At 39.3% G+C, this 24,792-nt stretch overlaps 2 protein-coding genes across 2 annotated transcripts; both read left to right on the forward strand.

Annotated features, from left to right (window-relative positions):
- The first annotated feature begins 547 nt into the window (after positions 1 to 547).
- LOC142398298 (7-alpha-hydroxycholest-4-en-3-one 12-alpha-hydroxylase-like) lies at positions 548 to 2,951 on the forward strand. The gene has a single exon (XM_075482257.1). It carries the CDS (start codon positions 552 to 554, stop codon positions 2,079 to 2,081), a length of 1,530 nt encoding a protein of 509 aa, XP_075338372.1. The 5' UTR covers positions 548 to 551; the 3' UTR covers positions 2,082 to 2,951.
- A 6,860-nt stretch (positions 2,952 to 9,811) lies between these two features.
- Positions 9,812 to 24,199, forward strand: gjc2 (gap junction protein gamma 2). The gene is made up of 2 exons (XM_075482258.1): positions 9,812 to 9,942; positions 21,919 to 24,199. Exon 2 carries the CDS (start codon positions 21,948 to 21,950, stop codon positions 23,205 to 23,207), a length of 1,260 nt encoding a protein of 419 aa, XP_075338373.1. The 5' UTR covers positions 9,812 to 9,942; positions 21,919 to 21,947; the 3' UTR covers positions 23,208 to 24,199.
- Positions 24,200 to 24,792: the final 593 nt, after the last annotated feature.

Consider the following 24,792-nt stretch of genomic DNA (forward strand, 5'->3'; position numbering starts at 1 on the left):
TCATACTCTAAAGGAAGTAAGACAGATATAAGAATAACGTAGTTCCACGTTAAAACAACACAGTCTACCATTGGGTCAGGAGGACTTTTCTGACACGATTTAAACTGAACTGACCATGCAGTTTTACATACAGTTTTCTATCATAGTAATCCAAATTTAATAAGTGAATTTGATTTCCCAATTGATGATATGTCTGTAAACTTACATCCCTAATGATTAATGGTGTTTCTCAACTATTTACAAACTCTAGACACAGGGAGATGCACATCTGTAATTTCTCTTCTTTCTTTAAGAGCCAATTTATCCTTCTTCCATAAAACTATGAAAAGGTTAACAGGCCCTTGTGTTTTCATTTTATGACTATCATGTTTTAAAATGCCAAATAAAAGCGCATAAATAAAGTTGTCATTTCCTGTTTCAGTGGAAACAGTGAGCGTGTGGTTCCTGGAAGGCTGAGGTCTACTCAGTGGAGGGTGGAGCTAAAGTCTCTTTATCCTGCAGAATGTGGACTTAAACTCCAACTTACTCTGAGGCTGCCAAAGGAATCAGTTATGGGGCTGCTGCTGCCGATCCTTCTTGGTTTTTTTGTCGCTCTGTTTGGAGGGCTGTATATTCTTGGAGTTTTTCGACAGCGGCGACCAGGAGAACCCGCCTTGGATAAAGGCCTCATTCCTTGGTTGGGTCATGTCCTAGAATTTCGAAGAAACTCGTTGAAGTTCTTAGAGAGGATGAAGCAAAAACATGGTGATGTTTTCACGGTACAGATAGCAGGATTTTACATCACATTCCTTCAGGATCCTCTGTCTTTTGGGGCATTTGTTAAAGAGAGTCGAGAAAAACTGGACTTCAACAACTTTGCTGCACAGTTGGTCCAGAGAGTGTTTGGTTACAAAGCTGTTGAAGGTGATCACCAAATCCTCCATATGTCTAGTAACAAGCACTTGAAGGGAGAAGGCCTGGAAGTAATGACACAAGCCATGATGAGTAATTTGCAGAACCTGATGTTGCACAGTATCGGCTCAGATCAAAGAACCTGGAAGGAAGATGGACTGTTCATGTACAGCTACAATATTGTTTTCAGAGCTGGCTATTTAGCCTTATTTGGTAATGTGCCACACAAGTCAGAGGGAAGTGAGGAGAAAGCCAAAGAGAAAGACCGATCTGAATCAGCTGCTTTATTTGATGAATTTCATAAATATGACCAACTCTTTCCAAACCTGGCATATGGAGTCCTCTTTCCAAAGGAAAAGAGAGAAGCTGACAGGTTACAGGATTTCTTTTGGGATGCTCTGTCAATGCAGAACATGAAGGCCAAGGACAACATCAGTCGCTGGGTATGGGACATGCAACAGGCCAAGGAGGAGATGGGTATGAACGAGACAATGATCAACAAGTACATGTTTGTGCTTCTTTGGGCCTCTCAGGGTAACACGGGGCCTTCATCATTTTGGCTGCTTCTATTCCTCATGAAACACCCCGAGGCCATGTCAGCTGTGAGGGAAGAGGTAGATAAAGTTCTGAGAGAGTCTGGGCAGGAGGTCCAACGCGGGGGCCCCTTAATCGATCTGACCCGTGAAATGCTGATGAAAACACCGGTCCTGGACAGCACCGTAGAGGAGACCCTCCGACTTACCGCTGCACCCCTCCTCACCAGGGCAGTGCTTCAGGATATGACCCTCAAGATGGCCGATGGTCGCCAATACTTCATTCGCAAAGGGGACAGAATGGCAATTTTCCCTTACAATGCTGTACATCTTGACCCAGAGATCCACCCTGATCCTCATTCGTTTAAATATGACCGTTTTCTGAACCCCGACGGCAGCAAAAAAACTGATTTTTACAAAGCAGGGAAGAAGGTGAAGTACTATAACATGCCCTGGGGTGCAGGAGTCTCCATGTGCCCTGGGCGATTCTTTGCCACCAATGAGCTAAAACAGTTTGTTTTCCTCATGTTGGTCTATTTTGACTTTGAGCTGATGAATCCTGACGAGAAGATACCTGAAATTGACTCCAAGCGATGGGGCTTTGGATCGATGCAGCCAATCAGAGATGTTCAGTTTCGATACAGACTCAGATATTAAACCACTCAAACCACAACACAACCCCCTGATTTTTGTAATATCTATGAGGTTTTCATTTGACCTACGGCACAATGAAATGTTTTTATTGTTATGATAGCGACCAAGCACATTAAGAGCACACACCAGTGGTATTTTCTAGATTGCGAAACATTATCAAAATGATAATTTTTTTCCTCTGATATATCATATACAATCTCTTCTGCTTGGGAATTCCAGAACAGAGGATGATGTCATCCAGTCAACGATAATTTCCATGAAAAAATGCAGTTTGACAATGATGACTGTTAATATTGTGAATGCTTTTGGAAAGTTGTTTTTCTTTTTGTTTCCATTTTATTTCCAACACGCAGTTGTTCATTTTCACTTGTTCTATGCTACATTGTGAAATGTGTCAACAAGTTTTGTGACATTAATCGATAATGATTTGCACAATAGTTAGGCATAACGCTTCATAGAAAAGCCAACAACAGAATTCAAACTCAAATGTATCTTTTGCAATCAAATTTGATCAATTGATGAGCTGTTTTTTCTTTCTTTAAAAAAAACTTTTGCTGGTTTTGGAATGGTTTTGAATTTGTTGAAAAAGGAGAGAAGAGGGACTGGAGTTGTTATTCCATAAAAACCTTTTCTGATACTTTGCTATGGTAAAATTGTATGACGTTTTTCGAATGCATGTCTCATTAAACAAGTGAACACAACCCCTCTATTCATCTACTCAGTTTGCTTTGTTGTGTTTACTTATACCTTTTCTGGACATTGGTAGGAGCAGAGGTTCACTTAGATACTGGGGCATAGGCCATTTAAGTGGTTTTGATTTAGTCCCAATAATTATTATTATTATTTTTTTTTTTCCTTTTGTGTGTGTGTGTGTGTGTGTATTTTACTTTTTACCACTGTCTGAATGTCAGACCAGTCAAGTAATAAAACGTTCAATCTCTGGAATTTCGTATTTAACTTCTCCGTGTACTATCTTTAAAGTACATTTACAACATTAACTTAGTTGAAAAAAAAACTTTATTATGCACTAATTTGTCAATTGAATTAGAAACAATGTTCTACTACTTTTTCTACATCTACTCACTACTGTAGCTGTGGCATATCAATAACTCAGTTGGGAACCTTGTTTGTCATGTATTTAGCATTTGTTCTATCATTGAAGACGCATGCGCTTAGATAGTTCTAACAGACTGAGTTCACTGGGAGGTCAAGGTTAGAGATTTTACTCAGCCACGTCCTTTTTCAACGAAAAGTTGAAAGTGAAAGTTTACTCAGCTCTGCTCAATTAGATCATGTGTATAAACATATATATACATATATATAGCAAGAAGGTTGCTGGATTGAATAAAAAAAAGTTGTGTGTGTTAAAATGAGGAGCAAAGGTCGCTTTGATTGTGAACCTTATCTCCAAACTGCTCTGTTGCAGCAAGAAGAATCAATCATTTGGCTGCAACTGGTTATCCTTGTTGGTCTCTGTTTCGATGGCTGTATAATGTTGCAGGTTTCAGTGAGCAAGGAAACTCCTTTGGGTTCATTGCCTCCTTGGTTTTGCCCTGCCTTAAAGCTCACAGGGGCCTGCATGTCAATTTTCATATATCATACTACATGTTCCATTCCTCAATCATTTAGGCTACATAACACTAATTTTTTGCCACTTAAAATGTCTCCTTGTCCTTTTACAGTGTTTTTCCGGTCATAGAAGGCTGAATGTGTCTAATTTAGCAACTTCTACAATGTTGTTAGAAAAGTCATTCCCTGACACAGATACTGATACTAATTCAAGTCATTTAGAGAGGAGCCCTTTTTATTGTGTAGTCCAGACTCCTTTAAAAGTCAACATTAGAGAAAGTTGACTCTTGAACTATGCAGACTAAACTAGCTGATTTAATGTGGCTTAAAACATTAACTGTGATCTGCTGCTTTTGGTAGACACATACACAGGAAAGAAAAAAAAACATGCACACATCTGCATGCAAGATGTTGTACTTATGCTTCACTTCTATAATCTGTAACTGTTTAAAAACAACCCAATGTTCAAAGGCCCTACAGGATCTAAACAGTGCTGTTTACGCAATATGGGCAGGTCAAATTCCACTCCTAAAATGCATTTCTAAATAGGAACAGATGTGACCTCTGAAGAAAGAAGCTGTGGAAAATTTATGAAAACAATGATATACAATTACACACAAAAGAAAATTTGGTATGATTAAATTGACTTTATTTTTTTAATAAATGCTAGAATTTTGTAATGATGGTTCTTAACAGAAGTAATAAACCTTGTCTGGTCAAAAACACTCATCAGTTGGTTAGGCCTTGTATAAGAAATCCAAAAAATAAAGACAGCTGGAATATACTGAAGGACTGGGTTTTTCCATCAATAGATTATCTTTTTTCTCCCTGATGGCATAGGTGTATTCCTAGATGATACTGTTAGCATTCATAATTGTTTGAGAAGGCTTCGAGGAACGCGAGGCATGATTTTTATACATGATTAGCCACTGATATAATAATCCATTAAGGTCACAGGGGTCTCTGAAGTTTCCACTCGTTTTACTGAATGATAATCTACGAATATAGTTTTTACACTTATATTAAGTGTTTTGGTTTAATCCTAATGATCTTAAAGCATTACATTATTAGTTGAATGAGACTCTTTGGACTAGCACTGCTCGCAACAGAAAAATGGCAAATGTTTAATCTTTCTGTGGCAAACATTTAGGTTCTGCTGGGTTTATCCATTCACTAGTTTACACAGATAACTTCCGTGTATCTGTGTCTCAGGAAATAAAGACAAATGCAATGTGAAAGCAGTTTCCTTTTTAAATGTGTGTTTTTTTTTATCAACTTACTTACATGTATACTTGCCTGTCATATAACAGTTTTAAATGTTCTTAAGCTGTAAAAGACTGCTCTCTCTAATTATTTATCCATTCATGGCTTGGCTACGTCTTCTTTTGTTCTATTTCTTTACAGACTGAACTGCTGAATTACACAGTACTGCAAGTTCTTTATGTTTTGTTCAAGTTGTTACTCTCGATGCAACAAAATGTCAATAGTCACAATTTTCAGATGTTTTTTGTTGTTTTTCTTCTTTTGTCCAAGATGTGGATTTTCAGTGTGTCATTTTAGGTTTTCAAACAAATTTCCAAATAAAATCCCAACAGGAACAGTCATATCCTAAACGACTTTAGCAGAGTAATTATGTCATTGCCTCAAAATTTACACACATTTGTGAAAACATGAGAACGAGCAGCTGCTTGAATGGTGTAGGTGACTGCTCCAGATGGTGACATGAAGGCTTAGGATTGAAACCCCCACTGACAACAAATGATCATGTCTAATATATCCCATTGCTATAAACCCAACATGTGTAATGGAAATTTTTACTTTTCAGAACATTTGACCCAGAGATCAAATGTTCGGAACATTTTGTCCATGAGAAAAGAACACCAAGTCTCACGTAAAAATTTCCAGAGAACATTATATTGTAGTAAATAATTTATCATTTTATAATTCTGTTTTGTACACTCCAGAAACCAGAGATAAGAAGAAGTTATATTGTCACCAAGGCAGCTTTTTATCAACTCAGAAACATCAACAGAATTAAAAATTTTCTAACCCAAAAAGACCAGGAGAAACTCATCCGTGCATTCATCTCCAGTAAACTCGGTTACTGTAATGGTCTTTTAACTGGACTTCCCAAAAAGAGCATTAAACATCTGCAGCTCATCCAGAACGCTGCTGCTAGAGTTTTAACCTGGACTAAGAGATCTGAACACATCAAACCAGTTTTAAAATCTTTACGCTGGCTTCCAGTCAGTCACAGAATAGATTTTAAAAGCCTGCTGATGGTTTACAAATCCCAGAACGGTTTAGGCCCAAAATACATCTGTGATATGTTCAGAGAATATAAACCTAGCAGAGCTCTTGGATCCAAGGACTAAGGTCAGCTGATCCAGTCCAGAGTCCAGACTAAACATGGAGAAGCAGCATTTAGCTGTTATGCTGCAAACAAGTGGAAACTGCCAGTGGAGATTATATTTTCACTAAATTATTATTTTTTTTCTTTAAAATCCAGGTTAAATTTCTTTTCTTGTGTGTTTATGCATGAAATCTTTGAACTTATCTAGAATGTTGCTTGTTTTTAATCATTTTAATTTCCATCCATATTCTATACCTGCTGAATCCGTCGGTCAGGTCGCGGGCTGCAGCTTATCCCAGCAGTCATCGGGCGAGAGGCGAGGTACACGCTGGACAGGCCACCAGTCCATCACAGGGCCACACAGAGACAAACAGCCACACTCATTCCTAAGGACAATTTTTTTTAGAGACACTAATTAACTAAACATGCATGTTTTTGGACAGTGGGAGGAAGCCAGAGTACCCAGAGAAAACCCACGCATACATGGGGAGAACATGCAAACTCCACACAGAAAGGCCCCAGCTGGGAGTTGAACCTGGAACCTTCTTGCTGTGAGGCAACAGTGCTAACCACCACACCACTGTGCAGCCTAATTATTTCATTTGTTTCTCTTGTCCACTCCCCGCTGTAATGCTTTTATGTTATGTGAAGTACTTTGAATTGTTTTGTACATGAAATGTGCTATACAAATAAACTTGGCTTGACTTGACATGTTATGTTTATGCTAGATGCATACGCTTTTATCAAAAGCGACTTACAAATGAAGATATAACATTACAGCTAACATCAAAGCTCACAATGAGCTACATAGAAGGAAACCACTAGTCAGACTCTGTCAGAGGTGACAGGGGTGACAGTGTAGCGATAGAGTGCAGGTACAGAGGGAAGTACTGAGAGAGAAAGTGCAGTAGAGGGGGTAGGAAAGTACAGGGTAAATACTAGGGTAGGAGATGCTCTCTGAAGAGCTGGGTCTTTAAGAGTTTCTTGAAGATAGACAGGGACGTCCCCGTTCTTGTACGACTTGGTTGGTCATTCCAACATTGTGGAACGACACATGAGAAGAGTCAGATTGTCTTAAGCGTGGTGTAGGCGCTGCTAGATGACAATCTTTTGTCGACTAGCAGCGCCTACACCAGTGACTGAATTGTGACATAAGGCTCTGCAAGAACATTCAAATAGATGAGAGCTGTTCCATTTAGTACTTTGTAGGTTAACATCAGTGTATTGAATTAGATTGATATGTCAGAGAGACAGTCTGAGATTCGTGCTGAGACCATGTGGTCGTCAAGTGGGAATGACAGATAGAGCTGGGTATCGTCAGCATAGCAGTGTTATGAGAAACCATGTGATCGGATGATCTGGCCCAGTGAGGTGGTGCATATGGCAAAGAGAAGAGGTCCCAGTACTGAACCTTGGGGGACCCCTGTGGCGAGGTGGCGCGCTGCAGAAGTCTAACCAAACCAGGATACTTTGAGTGACCATCCAGTGAGGTATGATTCAAACCAGGAGTGGGCTCTTCCTGTGATGCCCATGCAAGAGAGTATAGACAAAGGGATGCCGTGGTTGACTGTGTCAAAAGCCGCTTTCGGACTGTAGGAACCTTTGGCAGTTCTAATAACCTTTTAATCCGCGGGGCCGTTTTCTCCCGTGTTCGGACATACAGGAACTCAGGGCCATCTCTCCCTCAGTTCCTATAACCATTTAGCTCCTTCTCCGAGGTCGGGTCTTTTCAGGGTTCTATAGAACGCATCTGACGGAGGTGTGTGGTGGTTGGTAGCTACGCCCCATGTCATGCTATCACGGCTGAAATGTTTCCTCATACAAAACAGACAGAACAGGCGAGTGTTTAATAAGTTAAACTTACACTGGTCTCCTTTGTCTGCAGCGCTCTGCTCTCCTTTCTTCCTTCATCAAATGAAAAAGTATCTCCTGACTCTCTCTGTGTGCTCTTCCAGCCTCCATGTTAGACGCCCGATGTGATCGTCCATGATTAATATCACCATCATGCAGACCATGAACACGGTGGCCTCCCCGCTCTCCATATTAGCTTCTTGGTGGTGTTTTTTCTTCTCTCCTTACTTTTACCGGTTTTTGTTTTGTTTTGTTTTGTTGTTGAATGTGGCGCTAAACGGCTAACGTAACACGTCACTGATGCAGACGGCTGCGTGCTGCGCATCAGTCCCGACCTGGTCCCGACTCATGTGCGAATGCAGACTGAAACAGTTCTGCTGGGGAAGGACAGTTATCAGAACGAAATTCGAGTAGGACAGTTCTGATAACTGCGTTCTTAGAACGGTCTGTCCGAAAGCGGCTAAATACAGCCGACAAGTCGGGCAGGATGAGTACTAAGGACAAAGCTGTCGCTCTGGCTTCTTTTAAGCCTTCTGTCCCAGCCAACAGGGCCATTTCAGTGGAGTTACCACTTAAACCGAGATTGGTTTGGGTCAAAGAAGTTTTTTGTGAGAGGTATTCTGTTACCTGCTTAAAGAGTGCCCTTTCAATGGTCTTAGACAGAAACGGGAGGAGAGATAGTTCTCCACTTGAGTCGGAGGGAGGGAAGGTTTCTTGAGCAGTGGTGTAACCCAAGGTTGCTTGAATGTGGTAGGGAAAATTAGCTTGCACAGTGTGATACATAGACATATTTTTTTTCCCTTCTCCTGTGTTTGGTTATAATAAGACATGCACTGAAATTGTATGTCAGAGATACACTCTGACACAGATGCTCTGTGTTGAAGTCTTGCTCTCTCTCGTTCAAGAACTATTCAATAAACCTGCCTGAGTGCTTTTCACCTTATCATTGCTTAGATAATATTAATTTTTTCCACCACACATGATGTCAGGAAGTGTTTGTTCATAGCTTTGTCATGTACAGTAATGTGTATGCACTTATACAGAATGCGGAAAAAGAATGCATCATTCAAATAAGGCATTTTTGAGTTTGAAGTTGTGTAGTGTATTTCTGCTGGGCTGACTTCAAAGCACAGGCCTCTAATCACAATTTTTTTGAAAAGCAAAAAACTTCACGCAAGCAGAAGAAAGTCCAAGGATTTACAGTACTGAATATGAGATTTAATGAATGAAATGAATAGAATTGTAGCTGGTTTGACTGGTGATTATGACATCCTTTACTTAATGTGGGCTATTTGTTTGCTTCTTGAAATAAAGTAAATCTATCACAAATGAATATTCTAATTTTTTTTGTTTTATCACAGATAACAAAAAAGTGAGATGCTGGTTTTGTGTCTTTTGCAAGACCTCATGAGTTATTGTCTTACATAATCATTGTTCAGACAAATCTACAGTAAAGACACTATATTAAGGACTGTAAAGGGCAATACTATTTTATAACCATCAAATGTTTGTCAAGCTGGAGCAAAGCAGGTAACTGTGTTGGGAGAAACCGAGCATCAATAAAGCAACCTTTGTTATAAGATATTCTTCAACACAAGCATCAACGGTACACACTAAAGTGTGTAGCAAGCAGAAATGCACTGAATACAAAACAAATCTCTGGAAAAAGCTATTGAAATAATGATAGCTCGTAATAGCTTTTGTAGTAATCATGCATGCACATCTTCTTAGTTTCGCTTGTTCACACGCAGCTAAATTGTGAAAAGAAAGGCTCTGGAGGTTTAGAGCTTTACAACACTGCTAATTTCTGGGTGAATGAAACTGCTTGTAATGGGAGTCACCCTGAATTAGAAAGATAAACAGTCGGTGATCATAGCTGGACAAGCTGTGGAACAATGGGGCCTTTGGCAGGGTGGTGGTTTCCTGAGTGTGCTGCCTGTACTTGGTGGTGAGGGGTTTGAGGAAAAACGATCCATTGTCTCTCTCATCCTGCAACTGAGCTGGAGCAGTGAAACAATGCCTCTGGATGCCTGCCCGGGATGCTCTACCATAAAGCACAGAGATAGTTCCCTGGTTTAGCCACATGGACAGGTAGGTGCAGCTTTCATTGTCCCATTTTCCCCTTCTGCTGAACTGAAGATTATGTTAGAATCTCTAATTCCAGACATTTTCAGCCTAAAATTTGACCATGTGAGTTTAGTTACATATAAAAAGTAGTTCTTCCTGTGTTCATCCTAAAGAAAGAGTCAAAGTAGAACCTCACAGGGTGTAGCTCACAGTGAGTTGTTAGACAGAAAAGTATTTTATAAAAGAGGTTGACATATTTGGTCTCACTGACATATAAATACTGCAATGTTGCTGTGATTTCTGTTAAAATTCAGGACCCTAACACAGTGCACTGATAAATTACAACATCACCACGATGAATTGTACAGCATTAACTACACTACCTTATACTTAGAATCACTTGAATACATCATGTACAGTACTTCCAGATTAAGTTTTGTCCAGTCTTGAAGTCTGGTAAAGAGTTATTTGCATTTGTTTGGGCAAAAGTTACCTTGAATGCTCAGTATCAAGACTGTTATCACACATAGTCAAGACAGGTCATTTGAGTGAGACTTTTCCAAAATGTTTGCAACAGCTTATGATGAGTTGTGTTAATTGAGTTCATGATTGCCAATCGGTGGCAAAAAAAAAAACTCGAAAAAAAAGGTGCTAAGCTTTTAGTTAATGTAGTCTTTCAGGCCTAAAAATAAAATTACACAAGTGATTTGTTGCATCATTATGTCTCTTACTGTGGGAGTCATGCCTTACCAGGTATCCACACATGGCGGAGTCTGGATGTACAACATAGCTGGTGAAGCTTGCAAGGCTTTACATCCAATGACTACTCAAAGTTTGGAAATTCTTCTGTCATCAGTAGTGGAGGTCTTCATTGGGCTACAAGTCCCTTTGCGATTACAAAGCTCACCAGTGCATTCTTTCTTCTTAATGATATTCCAGAAAGTTGATTTTGGTAATTCTAAGATTTGACCTATGTTTCCAATGGTTTTATTCTTGTTTTGCAGCCTCATAACAGCTTCCTAGACTTTCATTTGCACAGCTTCTATTTTCATGTTGAACAACAGCAACTACAGACAAGAAATTGTAGAAGCAAGTCTAAGTAAGTTATCTCTGCACTAATGAGGCAACGGAATGTGCCTCAGTGATCACGAACACCTGGGACACCAATTGTCCCAAACATTATGGTGTCCTAACACTGGAATGTGCGCTTTAATCACGTCTGAATTGTTTGATCAAGGATATATTACTTTGTTCCAAACATTATGGAGGACACTGCAATTGTTTGAATCTAGCCAGTTATTTTTCAAGAGGATGATTTGACATAAATTTAGTGGAAGGAATTTCTTCCCTGACTATTTTAAGCAATGTTGAACTTTATTATCAACTTTGGCTCCTCAGTGCTTCAGTTTGCCGATGCCTGACACTACACTGATGTAGAGAGAGAGGGCACTGGTCAGACAGCTGGAAAGAAGATATATGTATCTTAAAAATTTTTCTAATGTTGTGTTTTTTAATGTTTTAATTCTGTAAGTTGAGTCTGGCAACAAAATGACAGTAAGTGCATTTATTGAAACAGATGCAAGTGCCTTTCATTGGAACTTTGTCTTTCCGAAATACAAATATTTTAGCCATTAAAGGTGGGGTAGGGGTTCTTTTTCTGGAGCATTTTTTTACATATTGCTTGACATACTCTTCACACCCCCATTGCAACCAATTAATTAAAAGTTTTGACACAAAAATGAAAAGTTTTAGTGGCCTCTAGAACGTACAATCCAGGAAAAACACTATCCAATCATACTGAACGGACCGTTAATGATGATTGGATTCTGATGCGTCTATCAAACTGCAATCTGCTCCTCCCTCCCCCTCCTTTCCCCTGTGCGCATACCCTTCTTCGTGAACGAATTACGCGTGTCCAGAAGCTTGGCAGGAAGCTAAACTAGAGCCAGCTTGGCTAGCACCTAGCATTATTAAACGTATAGTTAGCATATACTAAATACTAAATACGGCAACGATTGATGCTTGCTGTCAGAACAGCGCTCGTGCACCTTCGTGCTCGTGAACAAGCATTGCGCGTTCATGTACTCTAGAGGCGTGGCTTCGGGGGGAAAGTCTGAAGAAAAGGGTTGGGACTTTTGACCTGTGTATTTTCAAAATGCAGCTTAGCTTGACTCAAAATCCAGGATCTCCTACCCTACCTTTAAGACTTCACTTGTCTTTGGCTCTGAGTCTCACGCAGCCTCCAGCACTGGGCTAGCTTAACTGTGTGACCTAGGCTGATAGGCAGGAACTCATAAAGCCGGGATCAGATGACACGTGAAATACGGGTTACGAAATGTTTCGTTCTGAAAAACTATTGATCATTTTCTTCATGCTTAGTTGTGTCGCTGGCATGTCTTTGCATGTCGTTTGCGGTTTTGTGTCGCTCATGAAGAGTAAAGGCTGAGTTATACTTCTTTTAACTGCCCTTGCGCTTGCGTCTTGCGCTTGTGTTAATGGCTCGAGACGTTTATGCTTCATTTAGCTTTGCCGGCGCTTGCGTGTGCTGCGTGGCGATTCACCGCCAGGACAGTAGGTGGTGTAGCGGGTTTTTTCAATGACAAGCCTACTACAATGAAAGGAAATTCACCGCCAGGACCTCTTCGGCAAGTCTCTCTTCGAGTGGATTCATCATAGACATAATATATATTCATGCTTCTTCTTCTTCTTCTTCTTCTTCGCTTTCTACCTTGGCGTTTGAAAACAGCGGTCTTTTATTAGGGGATGAAACCGGAAGATGAACACGCCGCCGGATGTGATGTAGATAGTGGCTTGTGCTCGCGTCCAGAGTGGCTACTCTATAGCTCTGCTCGCGCCTTGCGTGAAGTTTAGAAAATTGAGGTGACACACGCAAGCACGCAAGGGGGGGCTTGCAACCGCGCAAGGGCTTGCGTTGCGTCTTGCGTTGCGTCTTGTGTTGCGTCTTGCGTTGCGTCTTGCGTTGCGTATTGCGTTACCGACTATAAACCAGGCTTTACCTACAGTGCAAGTCGCTCGTTTCAAAGACACACAACGCATACAACTGATTATTGCCCTTCCACTGGATGGCCAGTAGAGATTAAGGCGGGTGTAACACTTTGATTTAATTAATCCACAAAAGATCAACTGATTACACCACCTGATTCTCACTGACCAATAATTCTAATGACCTTGAAAGTTAATATTTTGCTTAGCAAATTACCTTTTCTTATCACCTCACTTAGGAGCCAAACCTTAAATAATGCATGTATCAGCCAGTCCACTATACATTATAGGCATGTACACAGTTTTGACATGAGCTTTTTGTATATAAGTGTACATCAAAGACAGGGAATGTATTGCTGTTAGAGGGGGTCCTGCAGTGTTGCTGTCAGCATTATCAGTGTTTTGAGTTCAATGAACTGGAATAGGGCAACAGCACTACGGCATCTATGGGGAAGGAGGAGCAGCAATGATGCATCTCTGATAGTTGAAATGGCCTTGACAATGTCTCCTTTGGCCTCGCCTGAACTCACTCAAGACAAGATCCTTTCAAAAATTAAAGCCCAGCAGCTCCACAACCAAAGTGGTACCATTTTGTGTGTTAGCTGCCCTGAAGTAAAAAAAAAAAAAAAAAACATCAGCAGCTTAATAATAGCATGCCAAAAAAAGAAAAAAAAAAGATTACATCAACTTTGTGCAATTTTATTTATGTAAGATGTTTAGTTGGATGTTTAGTTTGCCTATGTAAATGCTTAATCGTGCTATTTAATTATTATTTAGATGATATAGCAGGAAAAGTTCACTCATTCCAAATGTAGCCCTGGGATAATGGAGTTAAGACTTAAATATTGTTTATTAAATTACATTTTCTTTAAATCACTTTATTAGAGTCCATTATAGTAATTCAACTTCAGTGTTCTTTTGTTTAGCCCACAATAAGAGGTTCGTTATTATTTAATCTGTCAACATCAATGCCAAGTTTAGACAGGTCAATCCTGTTTGTGAGACTGCCTCTGAGAGTCGAACATTTTCCAAATTTTGTGAAAGTTCTGAAGGAGTTTTTGTGAGATTAATACGTTATCGCCATCTAGTGACTGAAACTTATAATGAGAAAAATAAAGTACATGAGAAGAAAAATGAAAATGGTAAACAATTATCTCATTGGTATGTAATCATTTACAATTAATTCATTCATTCACACAATACCAACTACATACATCATCATACTATACCTTAACAATAAATGCAATGACCTTGAAGGTTAATATTTTCCTCAGCAGATTGCCTTTTCTTATTGCCTCAGCCATTTAAAGCCAAGCTTTCAATCTCATGAGTCAACAAGTCCACTACACAGTACGGCCATATGCACAGTTTTGATCTAAGCTTTTTGTGTATGTCAAAGATAGGGAGCATTGCTGTTATCAGAGGCGGTCCTGCAGAGTTGCTATCAGCGTTATCAGTGTCTTGAGTTCACTGAGTTAGAGAAGGGCAACAGCACTAAGGCATCTATTAGGAAGGAGGAGCAGCAATAATACATCTCCGATAGTCCAAATGAACCTCACTAGGTCAGCTGGTCCTTTGGCCTTGCATCAACTCGATCAATGATGTGGACTGTTAAGACAAGATCATGTCAAAGATTAAAGCCCTGTAGCTTCACAAGCAAAGCGTTGCTATTTTGTTTTTATGGATGGGTGTGTGGAGGCTGGCTTTAGCTGCCCTGAAGTAAAACCTAAGCAGTTTGCATTTCTTTAAATAAATATGTTATTAAACAGCTAAGAATTAGCTCACATGGCTAAACGGTCACTCCAAACTTTTACATAAAACAATCCAATTGTCTCACAAATGAAAACTGGTCAAATTTCTTTGTAAGATATGGATAGGCCTGAGGTTAGGCCTAAGTGAGAGGGATCAAATTTAGTAGATTACTTACACCATCAAATTTTAATCACATTTATCCCCATCAAAATGTATTTCTAATACTGTATTTCTGCAAGTTGCTTTCCTCAGATGAAGGATACACAGAGCCCTGGCTGAGAAAAGTTGTTGGGATCCACCTCAAGGCTTTTCATCTCAGTCGCTTCAGTGGAGTCCAGCCTTAGTAAAACTGGCATGGGACGCACTCAGCCCTGGGGTAGGAGAGGAGAGGCTTAGAAACTGGGAGAAAAATGAACAAATGCGATAGGACTGCCACCACTCTCAGGCTGCCTGTGGGATAGCCCCTCACGGCTTGTTGAGGGTAGTTTAATGATAGTGGAGGGAGAGGATAAGAGAGGAGGAGTCCAAGCATTAAGTTGCATGATTTTGCTCTGGTGTCTTGTGTCACTCTTCTCCGAGGGGGAGGGTGGCACATCCAAGTCACATGGTGGACCTTGATATGTTACATAAACAGACCTCCACAGCCCCCAGTCTGCTCACATCAACTTTGCTCAGTAAAGACATGTGGACAAAACTCTAGTCATGACATTGGTGGTGGCCAAGGAGAGTTGTTGAGATGTTTACTCCGCTGTGTTCCATCTCTTCACCTCAAAGCCATCAGAAACCTCTACAGGGCATATCTGTCTGGACACAAAAAAAATGCATCTATTCACAATAATACAACATAAACTCACAGGCTATACATTTATGAAATGGTTTCATGTTAACTTGCACCAAATAAATTTAGTGTTGTTCATAGATTTTTTTGTGAATTCATGAAATGAGTCAGTGTGTTCATTAATAATTGCCATGTTTTGCAATTAAAATGTTATTTATATCCATTGAAAAAAAAGTCAATGCAATGATTAATATAACCTTTATGAATATTCATTCAGTCTTTTGACTGTCACACAATGCCAGTCCTTGTAACAACAGCAATGTCAAATGATGTCTTACAGGGGAATACTGTAATATTTTCCTGGCTGTGGGCTGTCCAATCAATATTTATCAACGTGAACAACAGTTTCCCAAAGCTAAAATAGCCTGACTTGTCCGAGGACAAAGGGACAGTGAATTTATAGTTTAACAGTTGCTGGGTTGAATCTACGGTTTATGCACATTAGCTTTTGTTTGAAATATTTTTGTTGAAATCAAAATATGTTAATACACGCCTCTCTGGAATCAAAGAAAAAATGAATAACTCAATTGTAATTTCACTAATAGATAGTTTTATCATTTAATATTTCATTTATGTATAATTACAATGAAACGCAGAGTATTATGTTTTTAGGAGGTTCTCAAAGAGAAGATCTTGAGAGCTCAAAGCTTCTGAAAAGTTCCTCTGAAAATAGACATCAAGACATTGTAAACTAATGTGCCACAGAGAGTTAACCTGTTAAAGACACAGTTAACCTGCCATGTCTTCACATTTCTAGAGAAACTTTCACGTTAGAAAATCTGGTTACTTAAAGACTAAAACCAGGTATTTGAAAAATATGTCGACGTATGAACTGCTGTCACATATAGAGCTGTTATTCAGAAAACACACAACTACATACATTACAGTATATGGGTAAGTCTAGTTTGACATATAGATCAACACGGGAGTTTTGATTTTGAAAAGATCTGTATATGTACATGCAGTTTTGTATTAATGAGCCTACAAGGCTTCAAAGAGACCAAGCGAGGGCAAAGAAAGATAGGTACCCCTCCAAAATATGACTTTGGTAAAAGTCCAAGTCACTGACTGAAATGTTACTTGAGTTAAAGTCTTAAAGTATCCGAAACGTCTTGTACTTAAGTATGAGAATTACTGTAAAAATAGATGTACTTAAGGAAGGTAATGAAAAGTATAAGTAAAAAGTAAACAAGGCAAATGCAGTTTGAATGACATTTTTAATATTTTGGTAAACTTTGAAGGTCAAATACACTTAAAATCTACACACAACCAAGTGCAGGCAAAATTTAGACCAGGTTTAGACAGAAAATACAAACTTTGTAAACCTTTAAGTTTTTCTTCTTCAAGTAAGGTCAGTGCTGAAAATGAGGCGTACATTACACCATTAAGAAAAAAATGAAACAAAAGAGGCTGTTACTGTTATTGCCATCATTATAAACAAAATTTAAAGAAAAAAATAGGAGAAAACTGAAGCTTATCTGGCATCTGAAGAGGGAGTCCAGTTTGAAACCCCTTTTGTAAACCTTTCTAAAAAATAAATAAAATAACTCAGTACAGAAAATGCGGCCAACATCACCAAGAAAAAAAGCTGTTACGATTACTGTACTTCCCAAGCTATAGGAGGTGCACACACAACCGGTCAAAAAAAGAATTGGGAGGGGAACTGCAGCTCATCTGGCATCTGAAGAGGAAGACCTTTTTTGTAAAACTACCTTAAAACCCAAAAAAGGGGAGTTTCTGTAAGATAGAATTTCCACGTCTTTGGGCAAGCATAACATGCATGGGGTCAAAACACTGTTGCGTTTTTTCTCTCTCTCTCTCTCTTTTTTTTGTAACGAGTAACTAAACCGAACAATGAAAATGTATTGGAGTAAAAGTATGCAATTAAGTTCGGAAATATAGTGAAGTAAAAGTGAAAGTTGTCAAAAAAATTTTAACTCGAGGAAAGTACAAAGTATTCCAAAATATACTTAAGTACAGTAGTGAAGTATTTTTACTTCGTTACTATACAAGTCTGGAAATAAGCACCATACATGATTACAATTTTCAGTTCTAGATACAGGAGTGAAATCCCGTCTTTTCACCTGCACAAAATTCACTCACACAGGATATTTGGGTGTGTTTGGTCAGAAAAACTGTCAACTCTGACACTCTGGGTGAATTATTATTTACAAGAACCCAATTCCACCTATGCTACAAAGAGCACTCAAGCACTCCAATTTTCTCATTTAGCTAATTAAATTGACTTCACCAATAAATTTCCAGGAAATATTACAAATATATTAAAAACACAACTTTCAGTTTGTGCTTTAAGCTTTTGATTTGTCATTTTTAATTGGGATGTTTAGGGCTTAAGATTGGGGTCAGGTCAAGATATCATCAAATTACACTGCATTAAAATGACACACATTTTGTGAAAAAAAATAAGTTCAAATCAACACATAGCAAGTTCATCCGTGTCTCTTGGATGATTCTTGAGCGAGGAGAAAGCATCGCAACAAACAAACACGTGTTTGTTGGCCCCTAAAGATATCACATGTCCTAACTCCAAATGCTCCAGTCACTCCAGCAGCTTCCCCCGTCGTCTTTTCTCATTGCCGGACTGGGGGGGCTCGCTTTGCTACATCTTTTGAGCGGGATGGAGAGGTCAGCCTTGAAGGCGAGGCCTCTGGACGATGGGCTCTGCAGACCCATATTGTTAGCTCTCAGAGATCTTTTCTGATCCAAAAACACTCAAACAAAATGAGATTCTAATACAAAGACTTCTTACATGCTGGTAACGTGTCAGTCTTTTGCTGCTGTCTTTTAATTTGTACTTTAATGGTACATTAAGATGCCAGAAATAAACAACTTTTCATTTGAAGAGCAGAATCTGTGACCTAATTGGTGGTAGACTTTTGTTGAGTTATTCTTTGCTTTATAACCTTATACAAATAATTTTTAAAGAATTATTGAGGGCCTTGTGAGGACAACGTTAAAATATGGTCACTGTGACAATGACCAGGCACATTTCATTAACGCAAACCAGGCACGAACCCATTTATCTGCCCTCTATCAAAATAATTTCAATTTAGATCCCTTCCAAAAACTGACGCCAGGTTCTGGCACCCGGAATAAAGAGATGGAGGAATACCTTTCCCTTTTTAATCTTGCATGAATCATCTCCTTTTCTGTAATTTGCTGTTATTACAGACCAAAAGGGACATAATGAAATGCATGTGTGTGTGTGTGTTTGATGGAGAGACCTGGATCCACATGCTCTTGCCATCATGACAAAATTCCATCACATTCTTAAAGTAACAATGTCCGCTACTGCGCTCCAGCAATCCAAAGAGAAAGAACTAAGTGTAAACATGAAGTCGGAAAGGACGTTCAGAGTGCGACCTGTCTGCTTCTCCGTTATCTGGCCATCTGCCTGGATAGAAGTTCTAAATATTTTGACATTTGACATGACTGAGCATATCTGCTGGTTACATTTTAGCTGCTCTGCACTGGGGCAAGGTGGCTTATGTCTTAGTGACACTGTCGTCCTTAAAGTCCCCGTCTTGGTCTCCCTCATGTGTTTCTTCATAACTGTCACCCACTGTAAACTGTTATGTAATTGACAGATAATTTAGGGGTTGTTATTAAGCATTTGTTGTAGTTGATGTGGGGTTGTGTGTGTTTTGTGACAGAAGAAGAGAGCTGAAAAAGAAAAGCACTTTTACAAATGTGAATAAAGTTTGGGGGCATGAATACATTAGGCTAAGACACATAGATGGAAGCAGAGGGGAAAAGAAAGGAAGATGAAGTAAGAGAAAAAGAGAGAGAGGGAGGCTCATCATCTGTGTTACAAATGTTGCAAATGAATGTTGGGGGGAGTAGACTGTATTGCGATTTCCACTCTCTCTCTCAGCTGGGTGTTCATTTCAATCCGCAGTACAATATCCTCAAGTGTGAACCCTTAGATCAGGGTCACTTGCCAGAGGAGGATTTTTTTTCTGCCTCTCTGTTTTTTTTACTTCCTTCTTGGGCAAAAGGCTGGTGTAATAGAAACCAGACACAAGCCAGTATGTGAGGCATTCACAGCGGAGACCTGACTTCTTCACAGAGTGTGAAAACAGGATTTTCAAAGTGACTGTAGTCTAATAAGTTCAGTCACTGCTCTTCTTCTTGTCAGCATGGAAGTGATTAATAGGACGAAGAATGCCAGAACATTAGGATGAAGAAGGTATTTATGGATCAGGCGATGTAGGAGATATCTAGAGAGAGTAAAGGAACATTTGAAAATGGGAAATGCATGTTCAACTTTTCCAGGTGAGTTCTTTGATATTTTCCCTAAAAAGAAAGTTGGATTGAAACTGTGCAGCTGCTCGGTCACATCACTGCCTATGTTTGCTTTGTTATGTTCAAATGGGGATATTTTTACGAGGCATTTTGTATTTCAACCCAGTTGAAATAAAATTGAATATCTGAATTATTTTAAACTTGCAGAGGATTTGAATGAGCGAGCGGGTAAAGTGTTGTTCAGTTTGCATCCCGTAACACCATGGAAGTTATATGTTCCACCTGCATTTTTATGAAATCCCTAAATCAAAGAGAAAAATGTGTCCTAATAATACAGTAGGTATAATAATAAATTTACACTTTAATTTCTCTAATTTAAAGTCTGAATATCCATTTGTAGTAAGTCCTTATTAAAGTAATTTATTTTTTGTACAATTTAAGAATGGTATGCGTGTATTATTAATATTTGTTTGTATTTTGTATCATAATTATTATTATAATGGAAAAAGCTTTGCTCTGAAAGTTTTTTTTCTTAATTAAAAAAGACAGCTCATAAAACATTTTCACCCGTTGGTTGCCTTGTATTGTATCTGCACAACTCTTGTCACAAAATGTATGAACGTAATCTCTGATGGAATTTTTTTTTATTTCATCCAAATATGACATTAACATGTCTCTATGAGAAGATGGTCATTTTGACCTTCAGCAAAATCCTTTAGTTCCTGCGCCTCACAAATTTGATCTTTCTTTATTTTCTTTTTCCTTCAAGGATGACCTGGTTGAAACAGCCCAACTATAAACACGGCAACACACAAGTAACATAACAGGTTGTCAAACGCCATCAACTATGTAGGGGTCGTTGCTGTTGTAAGAACAGAAGAGTAGGAGTTGCGCTATGATTCACAACATATTTATTCAAACATAAATCCTTAGTGAAACAGCCCTAGTGTCATGCCATCCTGGAGCAGACATAAACTGCCCCCCATTGGTGACATCTGCCTCCAAGTGTATGTACCCCTCTCCGGCATCAGCATGGCTGGATCTAGAGGGAAGACCTCATGGCGAAGCAACAAGCCTCTGCTGTTCACTCAAATGGCAGGCGAGGTGGCAGATCACACGTCAGGGAGTACAACATCACAGTCATGAGATCAACGAGAACTCTACAGCTTTGTACAATGAATGAAGTGCTACACTGTCTTGTCATAGCAGCTTCAGTTGTCTCACAGAGTATGTAGTGATGCTGGCTACATTGAGAATATGACCCTGTGATATCTTATGTCATCAGTTTCTCTTGTGTATCACTGCTGGCATGCAGTGTTGAAGCGCATAGAACAGTATGTCTCGAAAGAGGTGCTCTGACTCGAACAGACACTCGTATCAGGATGGGCTTTTGATACATCCACATTCCTTTGTGCAATCACATGAAAATAGAATTCTTTTGTGCATCAAGCAGTGCAACTGTGATTAAATCTAGAGTACATTGTATATTTGAAATACTGTATTTGGACAGTGATCAAAATTAGGCAGCAAGAAATAGTAGAAATACCTTCTTTTAAAGTTATCTGAGTATTAAGGATTTCACTGATTGCAAACATTTCCAAAGAATTGCAGAATAAGAGTGACTGTAGTCGATATCACTTACCTCATTATGAAAAAGCTTTCCACACTTCTTAGTGATAGGTCTGTATTGCATTAGAGCTAAAAAAAAGTAGAATAATCTATTTGTTGATGGCCAGAAATAAACTAGCATGTATCTTACATAGATAATCAAATGTGCTTCTCAAATGTGAAGATTTGCTACTTTGATCTTCTCCGGTGGTAAATTGAAAATGTTTAGGTGTGTGGTGATATATGACGATATCCCAGATAAGGAAAAGTTGCGATGGAAATCTTTCTCTGATTTTCAAATTTTTGCTGTTGATGATACAATTTTCAAAAGTGACAATTGGAATTGTATTTAGTTGCAACCCTATTGTGGATTATTTATATTTAATAATTTCACTACGACTAAGTACGGAGTACTTCTACAAGAAGCTGGAAGAAGACCATTAATATTCACCATATGCTATGTTTCAGAGAATGTATTTATTTGTGTTGGTCTTTAAATGGATTCTGATTAGTTATTTTCTTGTTTTTTACAGATTCTAGTTGAAAAGCTTGTTGAAACAACATGAGCTGGAGCTTCCTCACTCGCCTCCTAGAAGAGATCCACAATCACTCCACATTTGTGGGAAAAGTATGGCTGACTGTACTCATCATTTTTCGAATTGTGCTCACAGCAGTCGGGGGTGAGTCCATTTATTCAGACGAGCAGTCCAAGTTCATCTGCAACACCAAGCAGCCAGGCTGTGACAACGTGTGCTATGATGCCTTTGCTCCCCTCTCGCATGTTCGCTTCTGGGTCTTCCAGATCATCATGATCTCCACTCCCTCCATCATGTACTTGGGTTATGCTATCCACAAGATAGCTCGAACCTCAGAAGTGGATCGCAGAAAGCAGCTGAGACTCCGTAAGAAGCCACCTCCTCACTCTAGATGGAGGGAGAGCCACCATCTCGAGGATGTCTTGGAGGAGGAGGGAGATGATGATGCTGAGCCAATGATCTATGAGGATACGCTGGAAGTGCAGGAGACCAAGCTAGAGCCAGGAAGCAGTACTAACAAAGACCCAGCAAAACACGATGGCCGCAAAAGAATAATGCAAGAAGGCCTAATGAGAATCTATGTTCTACAACTCATGTCACGAGCCATTTTTGAAATTGCTTTCCTTGCTGGACAGTATCTCCTTTACGGTTTTCGAGTTAATCCCTCATATGTGTGCAACAGAGTACCATGTCCACACAGAGTGGACTGTTTCATCTCCAGGCCCACAGAGAAAACAATCTTTCTCTTAATTATGTATGTGGTGAGCTGTCTTTGTCTCGTGCTAAATGTGTGTGAAATGCTTCACTTAGGGATCGGTACTTTTCGGGACACTCTTCGCATGAAGAGGAACCGTGGCCGACGTTCGATGTCCTATGGCTATCCCTTCTCTCGCAACATCCCATCCTCCCCACCAGGGTATAACCTTGTGATGAAAACAGACAAGCCTAGCAGAATCCCCAACAGTCTCATCACCCATGAGCAGAACATGGCTAATGTTGCCCAGGAGCAGCAGTGCACTAGCCCCGATGAGAACATCCCGTCTGATCTTGCAAGTCTGCACCGACACCTACGGGTTGCACAGGAGCAGCTTGATATGGCCTTTCAAACCTATCAAACCAAAAACAACCAACAAACCTCCAGAACCAGCAGTCCTGTGTCTGGGGGTACTATGGCAGAGCAAAATCGGGTCAATACAGTCCAGGAGAAACAAGGAGCCCGGCCAAAGTCAGCCACAGATAAGGCTTCTACCATTGTGAAGAATGGGAAGACCTCTGTCTGGATCTAGACATTAATCTAATATAGGAAGTTAACAATAAAAACTCTAAAGTCTCCGGAGCCACAGGGTGACGCAGCTGGAGATTGTGTGAGTGAGAGATTCAACTTTGGACAATGACAACTGAGATTTCAATCACACTAACTGAAGAAAATGCTTCAATGAGGGCTTCGTTTTTGGAAATAAATAGTAAAACACATTAAGAAATTGTCAAATCCATTATCATGAGCAGTTTCTGTTACTGTAGTCAGTCATGTTGCACATCCCATAGATGTTTGATACAACCAACGTATACTTACTTAGTTTAGCATCTGTAATTCCAGCTAAACTGTAAACTGACTGCTTCAAACTAGTTATCTTATTTGCCATCAGCAACAAGTGAACTGGATGCATCTGGAGAAGTTGAGCTTTAAAAATGTGTGATTGTATTCTCAATCCAAATTTGAAATTGCAGAGCAAAACAGTGCAATTGCACAATGACCTACTTCTGAAGAGAGATGATTGTTGATAGAAAGATGCATGTTTAATATTTGGAAAGGTATGTTTGGATGTAGTATGGATGAGTGTCCTTTGAAGCAAGTTAAATGTGAAATATTTTGATAAAGATAATGAAACAGGGCTGTGTCACTGACGGCTTTTTTTGGGAACCATCTGCTCTGTGTGATGATTGCGTGCAAAGCCTTTGTCTGTGCTTTTGTTTTCAAAGGCTTTCAGTGACAGAAAGCAGTAAATAGAAACTTTGATTATTTTCTTGACTAAACACTGATTTTCTGCAATCTGAAGCAGATTATGCATGTTTTACATCTGGGAACATACAGTATACACTTAGCATACAGTAGAAATCATATCCTTAGCTATTCAGTAACCTCTTATCTCATGTTTAGGCTTGTTAGAATAAATGAAGATTTTCCTTTTTCTGTCATTTAAGCAGTTGGTCTCTGAGTAATAGCTAATCCTGCCTTCGCTGTTTTCAAATGTCAAAGTGCCTAAAACTTTCGAAGACTGTTCTGGTATTTTATTCAAAAGAAAATAAATTCATTTGAAATCTCAGATTTACTGCTTTTTAGTAACTCTGTTTCTCTGACTTATTGTGCTTATAAATGTTTGTCTTTGAAAGCTTTGAAGAGTACAATAAAACTGGATTGTTACAATTCTGTTGTGGCAAAAAATTTAATAATCCAGACATTTTAGCAAACTGTAAGTTTATAATCGGATTACAGTTCATTTAAAGCTGTTAATCTTCAGCCATTAGCAAGTTATTTTAAAAAGATGCTTGCTCTAAAAGTAACATGTGGAGAGGAACCTTCATTAAAAAAGAAAAAGGCTAGATATAAAGCAAAGTGCTTGAGGAAGGATATTAGTATCATCTCAAGTATATGACAATACCATTCGGGTAAAACAGCATTTCAAAAATAACAGCTGACATTATTAGGAAATAAGGAATACTGACGAGTTGGGGGGCTGCGTGGGGGTTTGATGGCTAGCACTGTCGACTCGCAGCACAGAGGCTTTCTGTGTAGAGTTTACATGTTCTCCCCGTGTATGCATGGGTTCTCTCCTCCTTCTCCGGCTTCCTCTCACCGGCCAAAAACATTCA

The sequence above is a fragment of the Odontesthes bonariensis genome, chromosome 14 (genome assembly GCF_027942865.1).
Source record: "Odontesthes bonariensis isolate fOdoBon6 chromosome 14, fOdoBon6.hap1, whole genome shotgun sequence".
NCBI lineage: Eukaryota > Metazoa > Chordata > Actinopteri > Atheriniformes > Atherinopsidae > Odontesthes > Odontesthes bonariensis.